General features: G+C 48.1%; 1 protein-coding gene and 1 long non-coding RNA gene across 3 annotated transcripts in view; one reads left to right on the top strand and one right to left on the bottom strand.

Moving 5' to 3' along the window:
• The window catches only part of LOC129832425 (E3 ubiquitin-protein ligase ZNF598-like), a 44,143-nt gene extending 28,964 nt beyond the window's left edge, over positions 1-15,179 (bottom strand). The window contains exons 1-6 of one of the 2 annotated variants that reach the window (XM_055896490.1): positions 14,538-15,179; positions 6,190-6,302; positions 4,912-5,041; positions 2,894-3,105; positions 2,510-2,727; positions 2,316-2,421 (exon numbers count right to left, since the gene is read on the bottom strand). In XM_055896490.1, the coding sequence (XP_055752465.1) occupies positions 2,316-2,421; positions 2,510-2,727; positions 2,894-3,105; positions 4,912-5,041; positions 6,190-6,302; positions 14,538-14,708 (950 nt within the window). In that variant the 5' untranslated portion in view covers positions 14,709-15,179. Of the gene's footprint in view, positions 1-2,315; positions 2,425-2,509; positions 2,728-2,893; positions 3,106-4,911; positions 5,042-6,189; positions 6,303-14,537 lie in introns of both variants that reach the window. The other variant, XM_055896481.1, reaches the window with a different exon arrangement.
• Positions 4,699-4,971, top strand: LOC129832435 (uncharacterized). Its single transcript, XR_008755945.1, has 3 exons — positions 4,699-4,772; positions 4,814-4,881; positions 4,918-4,971. It is a non-coding gene; the product is annotated as an uncharacterized LOC129832435 (long non-coding RNA).
• Positions 15,180-20,423: the final 5,244 nt, after the last annotated feature.

Genomic DNA, 20,423 nt, shown 5'->3' with positions numbered 1-20,423 from the left:
GCTAGATGGCTACATTAGCAGTCTATTTAAATGCATGATAAATTCATAACTTTCTTAGGTTTTTATAAACCAACAGTCTAGCTTGCTAGTTAACTAGCTAGCTAACTGAGATGGTGAAGCTAAGGCTACGTGTTCATTGTGGGTGAGAGGTGGGTAGCCTACTTCAAGTACTTGGAGGTATGATATAAAAGGCTAACCTCCCCTGTTATTGTAATGGTGAGAGGTTAGCATGTCTTGGGGGTATGATATAAAATGCTAACCTCCCCTGTTATTGTAATGGTGAGAGGTTAGCATGTCTTGGGGGTATGATATAAAATGCTAACCTCCCCTGTTATTGTAATGGTGAGAGGTTAGCATGTCTTGGGAGTGATCAGCTAACATTAGCCACCGCTAGCTAGAAATCAATGAGAGTAATGGGGGCAACCCAGCAATGTTTTGGACAAATGAACTGAAATCAAGTGGTTTGACGTTACTTAAAACCTTTTCTCAATAGGGGGGCTCCATTTCGACTTGGTAAAAAAGTGTTCCCAAATTAAACTGCCTCGTACTCAATTCTTGCTCGTACAATATGCATATTATTATTACTATTGGATAGAAAACACTCTCTAGTTTCTAAAACCGTTTGAATTATATCTGTGAGTAAAACAGAACTCATTTTGCAGCAAACTTCCTGTCAGGAAGTGAGAAATCTGAAATCGGGCACTCTGTTCCAGGGTCAGTTTATTAATTTGCATGTAATCATTGGGTCGACATGCACTGCATACGCCTTCCCCTAGATGTCAGTAAGCAGTGAGAATTGGAATGGGGTGTCTAGGTAGATCTGAGGCCGTACAAAAGCTCTTGGAACCGGGTATGCAGTCTTTTCAACGTTCGTCATGACGCAAGACAGACCTCAGGATTGCATTCTGAAAAGCTCTCGTTATAGGCGTTAGATATATCCGGCTCTGATTTTATTCGATATAGGTGTTAAAAACATCATAATGTAGTTATTTTAAACCAAGTTATATCAGTTTATATCAGTATATTGCGATTTTCGGTATTTTATTTGTGCTGCGTTATGGTGAGTTGGACACGTCTTCGCCACATGGCTAATGTTTGCTGCTAATTCCAAAGTTGAAGACGACAATCTACAACCGAGCAACGATTATTCTGGACAAAGGACAACTTGCACAAGATTCTGATGGAAGCTCATCAAATAGTAAGAACTATTTATGATGTTAATTCGTATTTCTGTTGAAAAATGTTAAACTATTATTCCGCCATTAATTTCGGTGCGGTCTCGCTTTAACGCACGCTGTATGTCGTAGTAACGTTAATTTTAAAAACCTATCACAGCGGTTGCATTAAGAACTAATGTATCTTTCATTTGCTGTCCATCCTGTATTTTTTAGTCAAGTTTATGATTAGTTATTGATTAGACTAGGTGCCTCTCCCAAGATTTCTCCCGACATTTTGTTTGCAGTTTGGCTACTATTCTCATTGTATAACCACGATTTGTGCCGCTAAATATGCACATTTTCGAACAAACCATATATGTATTGTGTAATATGATGTTATAGGACTGTCATCTGATGAAGTTTTGAGAAGGTTAGTGAAAAATTTAATATCTTTTGCTGGTTTATTCGCTATCGCTAACGTGCATGAATCAATGCTGCTGTGTGGTTGGCTATTGTAGTAAGCTAATATAATGCTATATTGTGTTTTCGCTGTAAAACACTTAAAAAATCGGAAATATTGTCTGGATTCACAAGATGTTTGTCTTTCATTTGCTGTACGCTGTGTATTTTTCATAAATGTTTTATGATGAGTATTTAGGTAATTCACGTTGGTCTCTGTAGTTATTCTAGCTGCTTTGGTGAGATTTTGTGATGGTGGCTGCAATGTAAAACTATGATTTATACCTGAAATATGCACATTTTTCGAACAAAACATATGCCATACAATAAATATGTTATCAGACTGTCATCTGATGAAGTTGTTTCTTGGTTAGTGACTATTTATATCTTTATTTGGTCGAATTTGTGATAGCTACCTATGCAGTAAAAAAATGGTGGGAAAAAAAGTTGAGTCTTTTGCTATCGTGGTTAGCTAATAGAAATACATATTGTGTCTTCCCTGTAAAACATTTTAAAAATCAGAAATGATGGCTGGATTCACAAGATGTGTATCTTTCATCTGGTGTCTTGGACTTGTGATTTCATTTCATTTTACTGATGAGGGTGCTCCCGGATCCGGGATGAGTACCAAGTAAAAGTTGATTAGTGTGATGTGTCACGGATGTCACGGTGGTCTCATAGTGATGATGTCATACTGACCGGTTGTATCTCCAGCTGCCTCTGGTGTTCTGTTGGCTTCCTTGGCTCCTTCCTCTTCCCCCCCGACCCGACCTCGCCTCCTCATAGTCCTCTCCAGATACCATGCCTCCTTGAACGAACACACACAGTCTGTTGTTACCAAGCAGGCCTGAAATCCAGTTTGTTACGACAGAAAGCACAGTATCCAGTCTCACCATCGTTGCGTCGGGTCTGGCGCGGGGCAAAGCTGAACTGCAGGTCTATGTGTCGGTTCTGTCGTGCTTCGGCCCGGTTCTTGCTGTGTGCTGAGGCCTTGTGGGCCTTGTAGTCGATCTGGCTCCTGAAGGCGTGGGTGAACTGCTCTGTAGCACAGCGCCCCTCCTCACACAGGTAGTGGGCCTCCCGGAAGTGTTCGCTCAGGTACTGGTAGTCACTGTGGAGAGAAGGGGGGGTACAACATGCTTAGGACAGATACAGGGGTGTGTGTGTGTGTGTGTGTGTGTGTGTGTGTGTGTGTGTGTGTGTGTGTGTGTGTGTGGGTGTGTGTGTGTGTGTGTGTGTGTGTGTGTGTGTGTGTGTGTGTGTGTGTGTGTGTGTACCTGTAGTACTCCTGAGCTCCGTCAGCATCACAGAAGTGACAGAAGTAATGGTCTCTACGGAGATGTTTCAGCAGCTCGTCGTTGTCAAGGTAACGGTCGTCGCAGAACTTGCAGAGCGGGTGTCCGCGGTGAGACGTGTCATCGGGGTCACCGTTGGTACGGTGACGTGCCAGATCCTTCCTGTTATACCACTTCCTCTCATGGGAGAAGATCTGGTGGGAACAGGTTACATACATGTCAGACAGACAGGTAACCTACCTGCAGGTGTTTGGTACAGACAGGTATAACAGACAGGTAACCTACCTGCAGGTGTTTGGTACAGACAGGTAGAACAGACAGGTAACCTACCTGCAGGTGTTTGGTACAGACAGGTATAACAGACAGACAGGTAACCTACCTGCAGGTGTTTGGTACAGACAGGTATAACAGACAGACAGGTAACCTACCTGCAGGTGTTTGGTACAGACAGGTATAACAGACAGACAGGTAACCTACCTGCAGGTGTTTGGTACAGACAGGTAGAACAGACAGACAGGTAACCTACCTGCAGGTGTTTGGTACAGACAGGTATAACAGACAGGTAACCTACCTGCAGGTGTTTGGTACAGACAGGTAGAACAGACAGACAGGTAACCTACCTGCAGGTGTTTGGTACAGACAGGTAGAACAGACAGGTAACCTACCTGCAGGTGTTTGGTACAGACAGGTAGAACAGACAGACAGGTAACCTACCTGCAGGTGTTTGGTACAGACAGGTATAACAGACAGACAGGTAACCTACCTGCAGGTGTTTGGTACAGACAGGTAGAACAGACAGACAGGTAACCTACCTGCAGGTGTTTGGTACAGACAGGTATAACAGACAGGTAACCTACCTGCAGGTGTTTGGTACAGACAGGTATAACAGACAGACAGGTAACCTACCTGCAGGTGTTTGGTACAGACAGGTATAACAGACAGACAGGTAACCTACCTGCAGGTGTTTGGTACAGACAGGTATAACAGACAGACAGGTAACCTACCTGCAGGTGTTTGGTACAGACAGGTATAACAGACAGACAGGTAACCTACCTGCAGGTGTTTGGTACAGACAGGTATAACAGACAGACAGGTAACCTACCTGCAGGTGTTTGGTACAGACAGGTATAACAGACAGACAGGTAACCTACCTGCAGGTGTTTGGTACAGACAGGTATAACAGACAGACAGGTAACCTACCTGCAGGTGTTTGGTACAGACAGGTAGAACAGACAGACAGGTAACCTACCTGCAGGTGTTTGGTACAGACAGGTAGAACAGACAGGTAACCTACCTGCAGGTGTTTGGTACAGACAGATAGAACAGACAGGTAACCTACCTGCAGGTGTTTGGTACAGACAGGTATAACAGACAGACAGGTAACCTACCTGCAGGTGTTTGGTACAGACAGGTATAACAGACAGGTAACCTACCTGCAGGTGTTTGGTACAGACAGGTATAACAGACAGACAGGTAACCTACCTGCAGGTGTTTGGTACAGACAGGTATAACAGACAGACAGGTAACCTACCTGCAGGTGTTTGGTACAGACAGGTAGAACAGACAGACAGGTAACCTACCTGCAGGTGTTTGGTACAGACAGGTAGAACAGACAGACAGGTAACCTACCTGCAGGTGTTTGGTACAGACAAGTAGAACAGACAGACAGGTAACCTACCTGCAGGTGTTTGGTACAGACAGGTAGAACAGACAGACAGGTAACCTACCTGCAGGTGTTCGGTACAGACAGGTAGAACAGACAGACAGGTAACCTACCTGCAGGTGTTTGGTACAGACAGGTAGAACAGACAGACAGGTAACCTACCTGCAGGTGTTTGGTACAGACAGGTAGAACAGACAGGTAACCTACCTGCAGGTGTTTGGTACAGACAGGTAGAACAGACAGGTAACCTACCTGCAGGTGTTTGGTACAGACAGGTAGAACAGACAGACAGGTAACCTACCTGCAGGTGTTTGGTACAGACAGGTAGGTAACCTACCTGCAGGTGTTTGGTACAGAGTTTACAACAGAAGAGTTCATGTGATTTCCTCATGTGCTGCTCCAACTCCTCAAACTTTGAGAAGACTTTAGACTCTGGACACACAGGACACTCAGACAGCAGCAGTGTCCTACAGGCAGAGACAGAGAGAGACATGAGGAGGAGGACCGGAGAGAAGAGGGGTCCAGGAAGAGGACCGGAGAGAAGAGGGGTCCAGGAAGAGGACCGGAGAGAAGAGGGGTCCAGGAAGAGGACCGGAGAGAAGAGGGGTCCAGGAAGAGGACCGGAGAGAAGAGGGGTCCAGGAAGAGGACCGGAGAGAAGAGGGGTCCAGGAAGAGGACCGGAGAGAAGAGGGGTCCAGGAAGAGGACCGGAGAGAAGAGGGGTCCAGGAAGAGGACCGGAGAGAAGAGGGGTCCAGGAAGAGGACCGGAGAGAAGAGGGGTCCAGGAAGAGGACCGGAGAGAAGAGGGGTCCAGGAAGAGGACCGGAGAGAAGAGGGGTCCAGGAAGAGGACCGGAGAGAAGAGGGGTCCAGGAAGAGGACCGGAGAGAAGAGGGGTCCAGGAAGAGGACCGGAGAGAAGAGGGGTCCAGGAAGAGGACCGGAGAGAAGAGGGGTCCAGGAAGAGGACCGGAGAGAAGAGGGGTCCAGGAAGAGGACCGGAGAGAAGAGGGGTCCAGGAAGAGGACCGGAGAGAAGGGAGGTCCAGGAAGAGGACCGGAGAGAAGGGAGGTCCAGGAAGAGGACCGGAGAGAAGAGAGGTCCAGGAAGAGGACCGGAGAGAAGAGGGGTCCAGGAAGAGGACCGGAGAGAAGAGGGGTCCAGGAAGAGGACCGGAGAGAAGAGGGGTCCAGGAAGAGGACCGGAGAGAAGAGGGGTCCAGGAAGAGGACCGGAGAGAAGAGGGGTCCAGGAAGAGGACCGGAGAGAAGAGGGGTCCAGGAAGAGGACCGGAGAGAAGAGGGGTCCAGGAAGAGGACCGGAGAGAAGAGGGGTCCAGGAAGAGGACAGGAGAGAAGAGGGGTCCAGGAAGAGGACCGGAGAGAAGAGGGGTCCAGGAGGAGGACCGGAGAGAAGAGGGGTCCAGGAGGAGGACCGGAGAGAAGAGAGGTCCAGGAGGAGGACCGGAGAGAAGAGAGGTCCAGGAGGAGGACCGGAGAGAAGAGAGAGGAGGGGAGAGGTCCAGGAGGAAGAGGAGGGGAGAGGTCCAGGAGGAAGAGGAGAGAGAGGGCCAGGAGGAAGAGGAGAGAGAGGGCCAGGAGGAGGAGAGCAGGGTACCTGAACTGAGCGTATATCTTGGAGTCTGTAAAGTAGATGTCATGTTTCCTCTCCACCTGCAGCGTCTGGAGGGGCAGAGAGGAGAAGGCCACCAACTTCTGCACAAACAGCACCTAGACACACACACACTGTCAATGGGAATCATCCAGACTTTTATCTGACCCGTCCACTGGTAGCTGTGATCAAGCCCTTGGGGATTTCCCAAGTCAATGTTTTACTTGTTATACCAGCCTACATTACAGTGACAAAAGTACAGCTGTTAAATGAAGCTATCCCTAGCTAACATACTAACAGAGAGACAGGGATTAGCCAGCTAGTTAAAGTGAGTAGTGAACTATCCTGGTTATAGTTGAACACACCAGAGTAGTGTTTATAATGAGATGGAGAATCTGAGGAAGCTAGGCTAGGTTGAAGCTCCCACGGTAGCTATCTGAATGCTAAGCTAGGTTGAAGCTCCCACGGTAGCTATCTGAATGCTAAGCTAGGTTGAAGCTCCCACGGTAGCTATCTGAATGCTAAGCTAGGTTGAAGCTCCCACGGTAGCTATCTGAATGCTAAGCTAGGTTGAAGCTCCCACGGTAGCTATCTGAATGCTAAGCTAGGTTGAAGCTCCCACGGTAGCTATCTGAATGCTAAGCTAGGTTGAAGCTCCCACGGTAGCTATCTGAATGCTAAGCTAGGTTGAAGCTCCCACGGTAGCTATCTGAATGCTAAGCTAGGTTGAAGCTCCCACGGTAGCTATCTGAATGCTAAGCTAGGTTGAAGCTCCCACGGTAGCTATCTGAATGCTAAGCTAGGTTGAAGCTCCCACGGTAGCTATCTGAATGCTAAGCTAGGTTGAAGCTCCCACGGTAGCTATCTGAATGCTAAGCTAGGTTGAAGCTCCCACGGTAGCTATCTGAATGCTAAGCTAGGTTGAAGCTCCCACGGTAGCTATCTGAATGCTAAGCTAGGTTGAAGCTCCCACGGTAGCTATCTGAATGCTAAGCTAGGTTGAAGCTCCCACGGTAGCTATCTGAATGCTAAGCTAGGTTGAAGCTCCCACGGTAGCTATCTGAATGCTAAGCTAGGTTGAAGCTCCCACGGTAGCTATCTGAATGCTAAGCTAGGTTGAAGCTCCCACGGTAGCTATCTGAATGCTAAGCTAGGTTGAAGCTCCCACTGTAGCTATCTGAATGCTAAGCTAGGTTGAAGCTCCCACTGTAGCTATCTGAATGCTAAGCTAGGTTGAAGCTCCCACTGTAGCTATCTGAATGCTAAGCTAGGTTGAAGCTCCCACTGTAGCTATCTGAATGCTAAGCTAGGTTGAAGCTCCCACTGTAGCTATCTGAATGCTAAGCTAGGTTGAAGCTCCCACTGTAGCTATCTGAATGCTAAGCTAGGTTGAAGCTCCCACTGTAGCTATCTGAATGCTAAGCTAGGTTGAAGCTCCCACTGTAGCTATCTGAATGCTAAGCTAGGTTGAAGCTCCCACTGTAGCTATCTGAATGCTAAGCTAGGTTGAAGCTCCCACTGTAGCTATCTGAATGCTAAGCTAGGTTGAAGCTCCCACTGTAGCTATCTGAATGCTAAGCTAGGTAGAAGCTCCCACTGTAGCTATCTGAATGCTAAGCTAGGTAGAAGCTCCCACTGTAGCTATCTGAATGCTAAGCTAGGTTGAAGCTCCCACTGTAGCTATCTGAATGCTAAGCTAGGTTGAAGCTCCCACTGTAGCTATCTGAATGCTAAGCTAGGTTGAAGCTCCCACTGTAGCTATCTGAATGCTAAGCTAGGTTGAAGCTCCCACTGTAGCTATCTGAATGCTAAGCTAGGTTGAAGCTCCCACTGTAGCTATCTGAATGCTAAGCTAGGTTGAAGCTCCCACTGTAGCTATCTGAATGCTAAGCTAGGTTGAAGCTCCCACTGTAGCTATCTGAATGCTAAGCTAGGTTGAAGCTCCCACTGTAGCTATCTGAATGCTAAGCTAGGTTGAAGCTCCCACTGTAGCTATCTGAATGCTAAGCTAGGTTGAAGCTCCCACTGTAGCTATCTGAATGCTAAGCTAAGTTGAAGCTCCCACTGTAGCTATCTGAATGCTAAGCTAGGTTGAAGCTCCCACTGTAGCTAGCCGAATGCTAAGCTAGGTTAAAGATCCCACTGTAGCTAGCCGAATGCTAAGCTAGGTTAAAGATCCCACTGTAGCTAGCCGAATGCTAAGCTAGGTTGAAGATCCCAATGTAGCTATCTGAACGCTAAGCTAGATTGAAAATCCCACTGTAGCTAGCTGAATGCTAAGCTAGGTAACATACTAACAGGGATTAGCCAGCTAGTTAAAGTGAGTAGTGAAATGTCCTGGTTATAGTTGAACAGACCAGAGAAGTGTTTATAATGAGCTGGAGAATCTGAGGAAGCTAGGCTAGGCTAGGTTGAAAATCCCACTGTAGCTAGCTGAATAGGCTACTGGATGGCCAACAGCTGCAAATGTATCATTCTTCACATTCTCATAATGTCAGTTTCACGGTGGACTGTTTCCCCATTAACAGGGGCCCCTGGACTGTTCCCCATAACAGAGGCCCCTGGACTGTTTCCCCATAACAGAGGCCCCTGGACTGTTTCCCCATAACAGAGGCCCCTGGACTGTTTCCCCATAACAGAGGCCCCTGGACTGTTTCCCCATAACAGAGGCCCCTGGACTGTTTCCCCATAACAGAGGCCCCTGGACTGTTTCCCCATAACAGAGGCCCCTGGACTGTTTCCCCATAACAGAGGCCCCTGGACTGTTTCCCCATAACAGAGGCCCCTGGACTGTTTCCCCATAACAGAGGCCCCTGGACTGTTTCCCCATAACAGAGGCCCCTGGACTGTTTCCCCATAACAGAGGCCCCTGGACTGTTTCCCCATAACAGAGGCCCCTGGACTGTTTCCCCATAACAGAGGCCCCTGGACTGTTTCCCCATAACAGAGGCCCCTGGACTGTTTCCCCATAACAGAGGCCCCTGGACTGTTTCCCCATAACAGAGGCCCCTGGACTGTTTCCCCATAACAGAGGCCCCTGGACTGTTTCCCCATAACAGAGGCCCCTGGACTGTTTCCCCATAACAGAGGCCCCTGGACTGTTTCCCCATAACAGAGGCCCCTGGACTGTTTCCCCATAACAGAGGCCCCTGGACTGTTTCCCCATAACAGAGGCCCCTGGACTGTTTCCCCATAACAGAGGCCCCTGGACTGTTTCCCCATAACAGAGGCCCCTGGACTGTTTCCCCATAACAGAGGCCCCTGGACTGTTTCCCCATAACAGAGGCCCCTGGACTGTTTCCCCATAACAGAGGCCCCTGGACTGTTTCCCCATAACAGAGGCCCCTGGACTGTTTCCCCATAACAGAGGCCCCTGGACTGTTTCCCCATAACAGAGGCCCCTGGACTGTTTCCCCATAACAGAGGCCCCTGGACTGTTTCCCCATAACAGAGGCCCCTGGACTGTTTCCCCATAACAGGGGCCCCTGGACTGTTTCCCCATAACAGAGGCCCCTGGACTGTTTCCCCATAACAGGGGCCCCTGGACTGTTTCCCCATAACAGGGGCCCCTGGACTGTTTCCCCATAACAGAGGCCCCTGGACTGTTTCCCCATAACAGGGGCCCCTGGACTGTTTCCCCATAACAGGGGCCCCTGGACTGTTCCCCATAACAGGGGCCCCTGGACTGTTCCCCATAACAGGGGCCCCTGGACTGTTCCCAATAACAGGGGCCCCTGGACTGTTCCCAATAACAGGGGCCCCTGGACTGTTCCCAATAACAGGGGCCCCTGGACTGTTCCCAATAACAGGGGCCCCTGGACTGTTCCCAATAACAGGGGCCCCTGGACTGTTCCCAATAACAGGGGCCCCTGGACTGTTCCCAATAACAGGGGCCCCTGGACTGTTCCCAATAACAGGGGCCCCTGGACTGTTCCCAATAACAGAGGCCCCTGGACTGTTCCCAATAACAGGGGCCCCTGGACTGTTCCCCATAACAGAGGCCCCTGGACTGTTCAAGCGAATGTATCTAGTGCGCCTAGTGGTTTTCCAGTGCTTTGTCGTGTTATTTCTTAATGTGCATCAGTTCTAGCGCGTTAATTTGTTTAATGGAAAAAGATGTCTCCATAATGACAAACTAAAACAGCCTAACTAAAACCGGTAAAACGTTGTCAGGACGTGCATCTGCTGTTCACATGCTAGTCGGAATTGGAAACTCGGAAACGTCCGACTTGCTGATTGATTGAACGAGGCACGTGTATAACTACAACCAGTTAGCAAGTCGGACATTTCAGAGTTTCGTAGTTCCGACTAGCATGTGAAGGCAGCAAATGTCTCGCCTCACTCAGGTGACTCAGCTGCAGCGCTCTCTCAACACACACCCAAAGACAGTCTGAAGACGGGTAGGACGTCACCCAAAGACAGCCTGAAGATGGGCAGGAAATGCTTTTCCAATACAAATCCAAGCTCATGCTTGTAGGTGATGTCATTGCGACATTGGCTAGCTAAGCTCATACGCAGAAACACGTCATCAGGTTTAACGGTCGTTACGCGCCATGTGCAGGCCGTCAAATCAAAAGCCACTCCTTCCATATAAAAAGGGGTTTTTACCCCCTTTTGTCGCCCCAAATTCATGATATCCAATTAGTAGTTACGATCTTATCTCAACTCCCCAACGAGCTCGGGAGAGGTTGAAGGTCAAGTCATGCGTCCTCCGTAACATGACCCCGCCAAGCCACGCTACTTCTTAACACATTGCTCGTTTTACCCCGGAAGCCAGCCGCACCAATGTGTCGGAGGAAAACCCATTCAACTGACAAACGTAGTCAGCTTGCAGGCGCCCGGGCCCGCCACAAGGAGTCACTAGAGCTTAGTGAGCCAAGGAAATGCCACCGGTCAAACCCTCCCCTTACCCGGACGACGTGGCTGTAGTGCGATGCAGTGCCCTAAGACCGCTGCGCCACTCGGGAGGCCCATTAAGTCGTTTTTGGCCAAAAGTGAAAACGTCTCAGTTTGTCACTTTGAGGTTGGAAAAATAACATGTTCAACTACTTAAGACATAAACTCAAATCCAGGTTGCGTCTTTAGATTGAGAAAATTAACAACTAAAGGCAGAATTGTTCACTTATTTTTATTGACTTCTCAAACCCCAAACCTGTCTGGTCTGCTTGGGCTGTTTCAAAAGCGTTCCAGGAAGTCTTGCGATTTTGCACTTCTGGGTTTCGAAAATCTGACACACCCCTACGGCCCTCCACTTCCCCACCACTCACTCAGCAACAGCTGACCTCACTGCCTGATCACAGATGGAACAATGAGCCAGATATTTCACCGGATGTATAAATGTGAAGCATCCGGTCGGCATTTCCTCTCACTACCAAATATGGTGCTGAGAGGAAGCCCAGTGGGAGAAGATGGAGCGGGATGGATTTGTAGACGACATTCTGCAAATGTTCTCGTAGATGAAACGTTTGATCTCCATACAGTTTTCTGTTCCCCAAACTAGAATCAGTTTTGAACATAGGGGACTGAGTTTAGTTGACTTTACCATTTGCCAATGTTTCCAAAAAGTGCAAAGGCGAATTTCGTTTTTTGCACACCCGCACTTCAGAGTAGGCGTTTCCTAATGAAAATATGCAAATAAACGCTAAAATGAGCCAATAGGATCTTGTGAGCTCGTGCTTTTCCCTCCTTGCCAACTATGACTCATTTGTTCCCATTGCAAACCACACGTTGTGGTCTCTCTTGGATTAGTTATAAACATCTTTGGCCTGATTCTATGAGAGTCAGCAGGTCACAGTGAAATATATATTTTTGTTGTTGTTGTTGAGAAATGCCATGGCAACCGCGGTGCAATTTAGAAGTAGTCCGAAAAACCTGCAACCAATAAATTTTCACATCGATTTCAAAATAGCTACATTTCAGGGAAACCGCGGCAACCCCGCCGTCCCGCAGGGAAACCGCGGCAACCCCGCCGTCCCGCAGGGAAACCGCGGCAACCCCGCCGTCCCGCAGGGAAACCGCGGCAACCCCGCCGTCCAGTAGGGAAACCGCGGCAACCCCGCCGTCCAGTAGGGAAACCGCGGCAACCCCGCCGTCCAGTAGGGAAACCGCGGCAACCCCGCCGTCCAGTAGGGAAACCGCGGCAACCCCGCCGTCCAGTAGGGAAACCGCGGCAACCCCGCCGTCCAGTAGGGAAACCGCGGCAACCCCGCCGTCCCGCAGGGAAACCGCGGCAACCCCGCCGTCCCGCAGGGAAACCGCGGCAACCCCGCCGTCCAGTAGGGAAACCGCGGCAACCCCGCCGTCCCGCAGGGAAACCGCGGCAACCCCGCCGTCCAGTAGGGAAACCGCGGCAACCCCGCCGTCCAGTAGGGAAACCGCGGCAACCCCGCCATCCAGTAGGGAAACTGCGGCAACCCCGCCGTCCAGTAACGGAACGAGCTTTGCATGAAGATGTGCAGCGTAGTTAAATAGAGATACACTGTATATACAGCAGTATGTGGACACCCCTTCAAATTAGTCGATTCAGCTATTTCAGCCACACGCGGTTGCTGACGGTTGTATAAATATCGAGCACAGCCATGCAATCTCCATAGACAAACATTGGTAGTAGAATGGCCTTACTGAAGAGCTCAGTGACTTTCAATGTGGCACCGTCATACCCTGCTAGAGCTGCGCCGATTCAACTGTAAGTGCTGTTATTGTGAAGTGGAAACAGTCAGGGAGCAACAATGGCTCAGCTTCGAAGTGGTAGGCCACACAAGCTCACAGAACGGGACCATCGAGTGCTGAAGCACGTAAAAATCATCTGTCCTCGGTTGCAAAAGTTCCCTACCGAGTTCCAAACTGCCTCTGGAAGCAACATCGTTGGAAGCATCATGAAATGGGTTTCCATGGCCGAGCTGCCGCACACAAGCCTAAGATCACCATGCGCATTGCCAAGCGTCGGCCGGAGTGGTGTAAAGCTTGTCGCCATTGGACTTAGGAACAGTAGAAACTGTTATAGCAGCAAAGGGGGGGACCAACTCCATATTAATGCCCATGATTTTGGAATGAGATGTTCGATGAGCAGGTGTCCACATACTTTTGGTCATGTAGTGTTCTTCACGATGTAAACGAGGCATAACGCCTGCCTCAGAACTAGGAAACTTGGAAATGACCCGACTTGCTAACAGAGATAAACATTGAATCACATGGCTTATCAGTCTCTCTGTGAACTCCGATAACGTCAGAACAAAGTCGACTACGAATACAGTAGTTGTCAATGTCTTTGCAATTGATGTGAAGTTTGAAAAGATATTTAAAATGAAAAAATTTGATGAATGCATTAAAATGTAAACATTAGGCTATAGGCCCATTTCAAGCATATTGAAATACATTTCATGTTCAATCAATTTTGACTTCTATTTTACTACTTGTACTTTTCACAACTGTCTGTAATCTGTCAAAAAATATATAATGTGTAGCCTAACATGCGAGCAATGACGTGTCAAATCTGTGATTTAGTGCATTTTTATTGAGTAAGCATTAGAATAAACCGCCTCGATATGTGCAGCCGTAGCAGGTGGTAGGCCTAATGTCTCTCTGGGAGCTGATCCGTCGTCAGCATTGTGAAATAATTGTAATGTTAAGGTAATATTTGAATGGAGAAAAAGTATCCTAGAGCAGTGATCCCTTTCTTCCGATCTATCAGACCGCTGTTTCTGCGTGGTGTTTTGGGAAACGCATGTTACATCATCGGCCGTTGTAGGAAAGATGGATAGGATAGATAAAACACTCGAACCAAAATGCCATCGCTTCGGGAAACCGGGCCCTGGTCAATATAATGGATAATCTGTGGCTAGGTCCATGGTACGGGGGAGGTGACTGTCCCGTCGCCGGTAGTAAATGACAAACCATTACATAACCACCAGCCATCATGAAGCCTGACAGCTCTCTCTCATAAGACGTAACCTTACATGGCCTAATCGCAACGGTTACATACTTATTACTTACCTACATAAATACAAACTACTTACCTGGTGACAATAACACCAAAGATTTGTTTTAGAACTAAACTCATTGTTCTATTTGTCGTAACACTCAAGCTAACGTTAGTCATTACGTTAGCTAGCTAGGTAGTTTAACTGTGTGGGGGGTTAGCTAGTGCCTGCCTATTACCACTTACAAACTACATATATGTCTTGACTTTCACGAATAACTATCTAACTAAATAAAAACCGATGACTAACTTAACTAGTTAGATAAGATATCAGTGAGAGATAATAGAAACGTAGCCGGCTAGCAAGCTGACCAGATAACACGGCCTACACTGTCACAGCGCATCCCCGCTGTAGGAGTAGTCGGGGACGGCGTACCTTGTCGAGCTCCTCCCGGCAGACGGCGCAGTACTTCTGGTTGCACAGCACCCTCATTTTGGTCGAGCAGCGGTAGCACACCGGGTGGTCGCATTTTCCCAGGGCGAAGATGTCGAGCTCCTGACAACACAGAACACAGTTCCGCTCGTAGTTGTTAGATGTTGATTCCATGGTAGTTTAAAAAAAAACAAGGCACAAACGGAGTTATATTTGGTTTTCAGGCTGAATCGTAGACGTTAGGAAGTAGCTGGGTGGCTAAACAGCGGCTGTTGGTTAAAAGAAGCAGGTAGCGTCTGTTTGTGTAATGAGACGGAAGTCCTAAAGTCACTCGCCAATGCTGAGATTTACTGGTGTATACGCTATAAGGATAGACTGTTCACGGGGTTTGTCTGCATTCAACGCTAGTTGTGCTTCGCCTATCCCTCGACGAGGCATTTGGCGTTCATTGCACAGGCGGGTCCTCTGACATCTCCACATTGCCCGTCTCAGTGACTCAGAACATTTCAGATGATTTTTTTTTATGTCAATCCGAGACGCATTTACATTTAGTATGGTATGTATTAATTTGTGGGTGTCCATCATCCATTTCATATGTTACGAATTCCAATTTGTTGTGGCTAATATTAGTTAGCTTGATTAGGGGTTCATTTTTTTTTTTTTTACATTTACATTTAAGTCATTTAGCAGACGCTCTTATCCAGAGCGACTTACAAGCACATACATTCATACTTTTTTTTTTTTTTTGTACTGGCCCCCCGTGGGAATCGAACCCACAACCCTGGCGTTGCAAGCGCCATGCTCTACCAACTGAGCCACACGGGGTATATTTTATATTTTAATGTATTTAATGTTAGGGTTAAGGCGTCCACATGTTACCCAGCCGGTAGAGTTGGTGCATATATTATGAAGACATTTTGTGTCGTTTTGGACTTCGGTGAGTTTTCCGCCTGTTCGGGCACACATTACTCAGGCAAGCCAAAGTGCGGAGCCGAAGCCCCTTCGTCGGTGATTGGTCAACAGTGGGGATTCTTCAATAAAGTCTGTAATTCAACGAGACGACTTGTGTCCACGACTTGTTTTATTTAAAAAAAAACTTTACCAAATATCTTAGTTAGATGTAAAATTGCGCAACTAAGATCTCTAAGGCAACAATGTCAAAATTAACGACAGATTTCTTGAGTTATCATGACTATTTTGGCTACGGCCTCTCAAAACGGACAAACAGTACTATTGCCGCTTTATTCTCGTTTTTTAAATAAAATCAAATGGTATTTGTCACATACACGTGTTTAGCAGATGTTATTGCGGGTGTAGCTCGTGTTTCTAGCTCTAACAGTGCAGTAATATCTAACAATACACACAATTCTATAGTAAAGGAATGGAATTAAAAATATATAAATATTGGGCGAGCAACGTTAGAGGGTCATAGACTTAGATACAGTCGAATAGGATAGAATACAGTATATACATATGAGATGAGTAATACATAGACTAAGATACAGTAGAATAGTATAGAATACAGTATATACATATGAGATGAGTAATACAAAATATGTCCAGCAACGCTGTCTGTGTGGGTGGACCATTTCAGTTTGTCAGTGATGTGTACACAGAGGAACTTGAAGCTTCTCCACCTTCTCCACTGCGGCCCCGTCGCTGTGGATAGAGGGGACTGCTCCCTCTGCTGTGTTCCTGAAGTCCACGATCATCTCCTTTGTTTTGCTGACGTTGGCTGAGAGTTTATTTTTCCTGGCACCACTCTCCTAAGGCCCTCATCTCCTCCCTGTAGGCTGTCTCATCATTGTTGGTAATCAGGCCCACTACTGTTGTGTCGTCTGCAAACTTGGTGATTGAGTTGGAGGGGTGCTTGGCCACGCAGTCGTGGGTGAACAGGAAGTAACGGAGGGAGCTGAGTACGCATCCTCGTGGGACCCCTGTGTTGAGGATCAGCGGAGTGGAGGTGTTTTTTCATGCCTTCGCCACCTGGGGGGCGGCCCGTCAGGAAGTCCAGGACCCAGTTGCACAAGGGGTTCAGACCCAGGGCCTTGAGCTTGGAGGGGACTGTGGTGTTAAATGCTGAGCTACAGTCAATGAACAGCATTCTAACATAGGTATTCCTCTTGTCCAGATGGGATAGGGCAGTGTGATGGCTTCGTCTGTGGATCTATTGAGGCCGTAAGCTAATTGAAATGCAGAGGTATTTTAAGGAAGTATGTGAGCGGAGTATAGGAGCCGAACTGAAGCATGTTGATGCCTTTAGTTAACATGTACAGGAGATGCCTTTAGTTAACATGTAAAGGAGATGCCTTTAGTTAACATGTACAGGAGATGCCTTTAGCTAACATGTAAAGGAGATGCCTTTAGCTAACATGTAAAGGAGATGCCTTTAGTTAACATGTACAGGAGGTGCCTTTAGTTAACATGTAAAGGAGATGCCTTTAGCTAACATGTACAGGAGATGCCTTTAGCTAACATGTACAGGAGATGCCTTTAGCTAACATGTACAGGAGATGCCTTTAGCTAACATGTACAGGAGATGCCTTTAGCTAACATGTAAAGGAGATGCCTTTAGCTAACATGTAAAGGAGATGCCTTTAGTTAACATGTAAGGAGATGCCTTTAGCTAACATGTAAAGGAGATGCCTTTAGTTAACATGTACAGGAGATGCCTTTAGCTAACATGTACAGGAGATGCCTTTAGCTAACATGTACAGGAGATGCCTTTAGTTAACATGTAAAGGAGATGCCTTTAGTTAACATGTACAGGAGATGCCTTTAGCTAACATGTACAGGAGATGCCTTTAGTTAACATGTAAAGGAGATGCCTTTAGTTAACATTTAAAGGAGATGCCTTTAGTTAACATGTAAAGGAGATGCCTTTAGCTAACATGTACAGGAGATGCCTTTAGCTAACATGTAAAGGAGATGCCTTTAGTTAACATGTACAGGAGATGCCTTTAACTAACATGTAAAGGAGATGCCTTTAACATGTAAAGGAGATGCCTTTAGTTAACATGTGAAGGAGATGCCTTTAGTTAACATGTAAAGGAGATGCCTTTAGCTAACATGTAAAGGAGATGCCTTTAGTTAACATGTAAAGGAGATGCCTTTAGCTAACATGTAAAGGAGATGCCTTTAGTTAACATTTAAAGGAGATGCCTTTGACTAACATGTAAAGGAGATGCCTTTAGTTAACATGTAAAGGAGATGCCTTTAACTAACATGTAAAGAAGATGCCTTTAGCTAACATGTAAAGAAGATGCCTTTAGCTAACATGTAAAGGAGATGTCTGAGAGACCAGGCTGGTCTGTCTAGTCTGAGAGACCAGGCTGGTCTGTCTTGTCTGATAGACCGGGCTAGTCTGAGAGACCGGGCTGGTCTGTCTAGTCTGAGAGACCCGGCTGGTCTGTCTTGTCTGAGAGACCAGGCTGGTCTGTCTTGTCTGAGAGACCAGGCTGGTCTGTCTTGTCTGAGAGACCAGGCTGGTCTTTCTAGTCTGAGACCAGTCTGAGAGACCAGGCTGGTCTTTCTAGTCTGAGACCAGTCTGAGAACAGGCTGGTCTGTCTTGTCTGAGGGACCAGGCTGGTCTGTCTAGTCTGAGAGACAAGTCTGAGACCAGGCTGGTCTGTCTAGTCTGAGAGACCAGGCTGGTCTGTCTAGTATGTGAGACCAGGCTGGTCTGTCTTGTCTGAGTCTAGTCTGAGAGACCACGCTGGTCTGTCTAGTCTGAGACCAGGCTGGTCTGTCTTGTCTGAGACCAGGCTAGTCTGTCTAGTCTTAGAGACCAGGCTGGTCTGTCTAGTCTGGGACCAGGCTAGTCTGAGAGACCGGGCTGGTCTGTCTAGTCTGAGAGACCAGGCTGGTCTGTCTAGTCTGAGAGACCAGGCTGGTCTGTCTTGTCTGAGACCAGGCTGGTCTGTCTAGTCTGAGAGACCAGGCTGGTCTGTCTTGTCTGAGAGACCAGGCTGGTCTGTCTTGTCTGAGAGACCAGTCTGAGAGACCAGGCTGGTCTGCCTAGTCTGAGAGACCAGGCTGGTCTATCTAGTCTGAGAGACCAGCCTGGTCTGAGACCAGTCTGAGACCAGGCTGGTCTGTCTAGTCTGAGAGACCAGGCTGGTCTGTCTTGTCTGAGAGACCAGGCTGGTCTGTCTAGTCTGAGAGACCAGGCTGGTCTGTCTAGTCTGAGAGACCAGCCTTGTCTGTTTAGTCTGAGAGACCAGCCTGGTCTGTCTTGTCTGAGAGACCAGCCTGGTCTGTCTTGTCTGAGAGACCAGGCTGGTCTATCTAGTCTGAGAGACCAGCCTGGTCTGAGACCAGTCTGAGACCATGCTGGTCTGTCTAGTCTGAGAGACCAGCCTGGTCTGAGACCAGTCTGAGACCATGCTGGTCTGTCTAGTCTGAGAGACCAGCCTGGTCTGAGACCAGTCTGAGACCATGCTGGTCTGTCTTGTCTGAGAGACCAGCTTGGTCTGTCTAGTCTGAGAGACCAGCCTGGTCTGTCTAGTCTGAGAGACCAGCCTGGTCTGTCTAGTCTGAGAGACCAGCCTGGTCTGTCTTGTCTGAGAGACCAGCCTGGTCTGTCTAGTCTGAGAGACCAGCCTGGTCTGTTTAGACTGAGAGACCAGCCTGGTCTCTCAAAACTAGACAGACCCGCCTGGTCTCTCAGACAAGACAGACCAGCCTGGTCTCTCAGACAAGACAGACCAGCCTGGCCTTTCAGACAAGACAGACCAGACTGGTCTCTCAGACAAGACAGACCAGCCTGGTCTCTCAGACTAGAAAGACCAGCCTGGTCTCTCAGACTAGACAGTCCAGCCTAGTCTCTCAGACAAGACAGGCCAGCCTGGTCCCTCAGACTAGACAGACCAGCCTGGTCTCTCAAGACAAGACAGATCAGCCTGGTCTCTCAAGACTAGACAGACCAGCCTGGTCTCAGACTAGACAGACCAACCTGGTCTCTCAGACTAGAAAGACCAGCCTGGTCTCTCAAGACTAGAAAGAACAGCCTGGTCTCTCAAGACTAGACAGACCAGCCTGATCTCTCAGACAAGACAGACCAGCCTGGTCTCCCAAGACTAGACAGACCAGCCTGGTCTCTCAGACAAGACAGACCAGCCTGGTCTATAAAAGACTAGACAGACCTGCCTGGTCTCTCAAGACTAGACAGACCAGCCTGGCATCTCAAGAATAGAAAGACCAGCCTGGTCTCTCAGACAAGACAGACCAGCCTGGTCTATAAAAGACTATAAAGACCAGCCTGGTCTCTCAAGACTAGACAGACCAGCCAGGTCTCTCATACAAGACAGACCAGCCTGGTCTCTCAGACAAGACAGACCAGCCTGGTCTATAAAAGACTAGACAGACCAGCCTGGTCTCTCAGACTAGACAGACCAGCCTGGTCTCTCAAGACTAGACAGACCAGCCTGGTCTCTCAGACAAGACAGACCAGCCTGGTCTCTCAAGACTAGACAGACCAGCCTGGTATCTCAAGACTAGACAGACCAGCCTGGTCTCTCAGACAAGACAGACCAGCCTGGTCTATAAAAGACTAGACAGACCAGCCTGGTCTCTCAAGACTAGACAGACCAGCCTGGTCTCTCAAGACTAGACAGACCAGCCTGGTCTCTCAGACAAGACAGACCAGCCTGGTCTATAAAAGACTAGACAGACCAGCCTGGTCTCTCAAGACTAGACAGACCAGCCTGGTCTCTCAGACAAGACAGACCAGCCTGGTCTATAAAAGACTAGACAGACCAGCCTGGTCTCTCAGACAAGACAGACCATCCTGGTCTCTCAAGACTAGACAGACCAGCCTGGTCTCTCAAGACTAGACAGAACAGCCTGGTCTCTCAGGACAAGACAGACCAGCTTGGTCTCAGACGGGT

The sequence above is a fragment of the Salvelinus fontinalis genome, chromosome 2, assembly GCF_029448725.1.
Source record: "Salvelinus fontinalis isolate EN_2023a chromosome 2, ASM2944872v1, whole genome shotgun sequence".
NCBI lineage: Eukaryota > Metazoa > Chordata > Actinopteri > Salmoniformes > Salmonidae > Salvelinus > Salvelinus fontinalis.
Note: the sequence above shows the minus strand (reverse complement) of the source record. Positions and strands in the feature narration are given on the sequence as shown.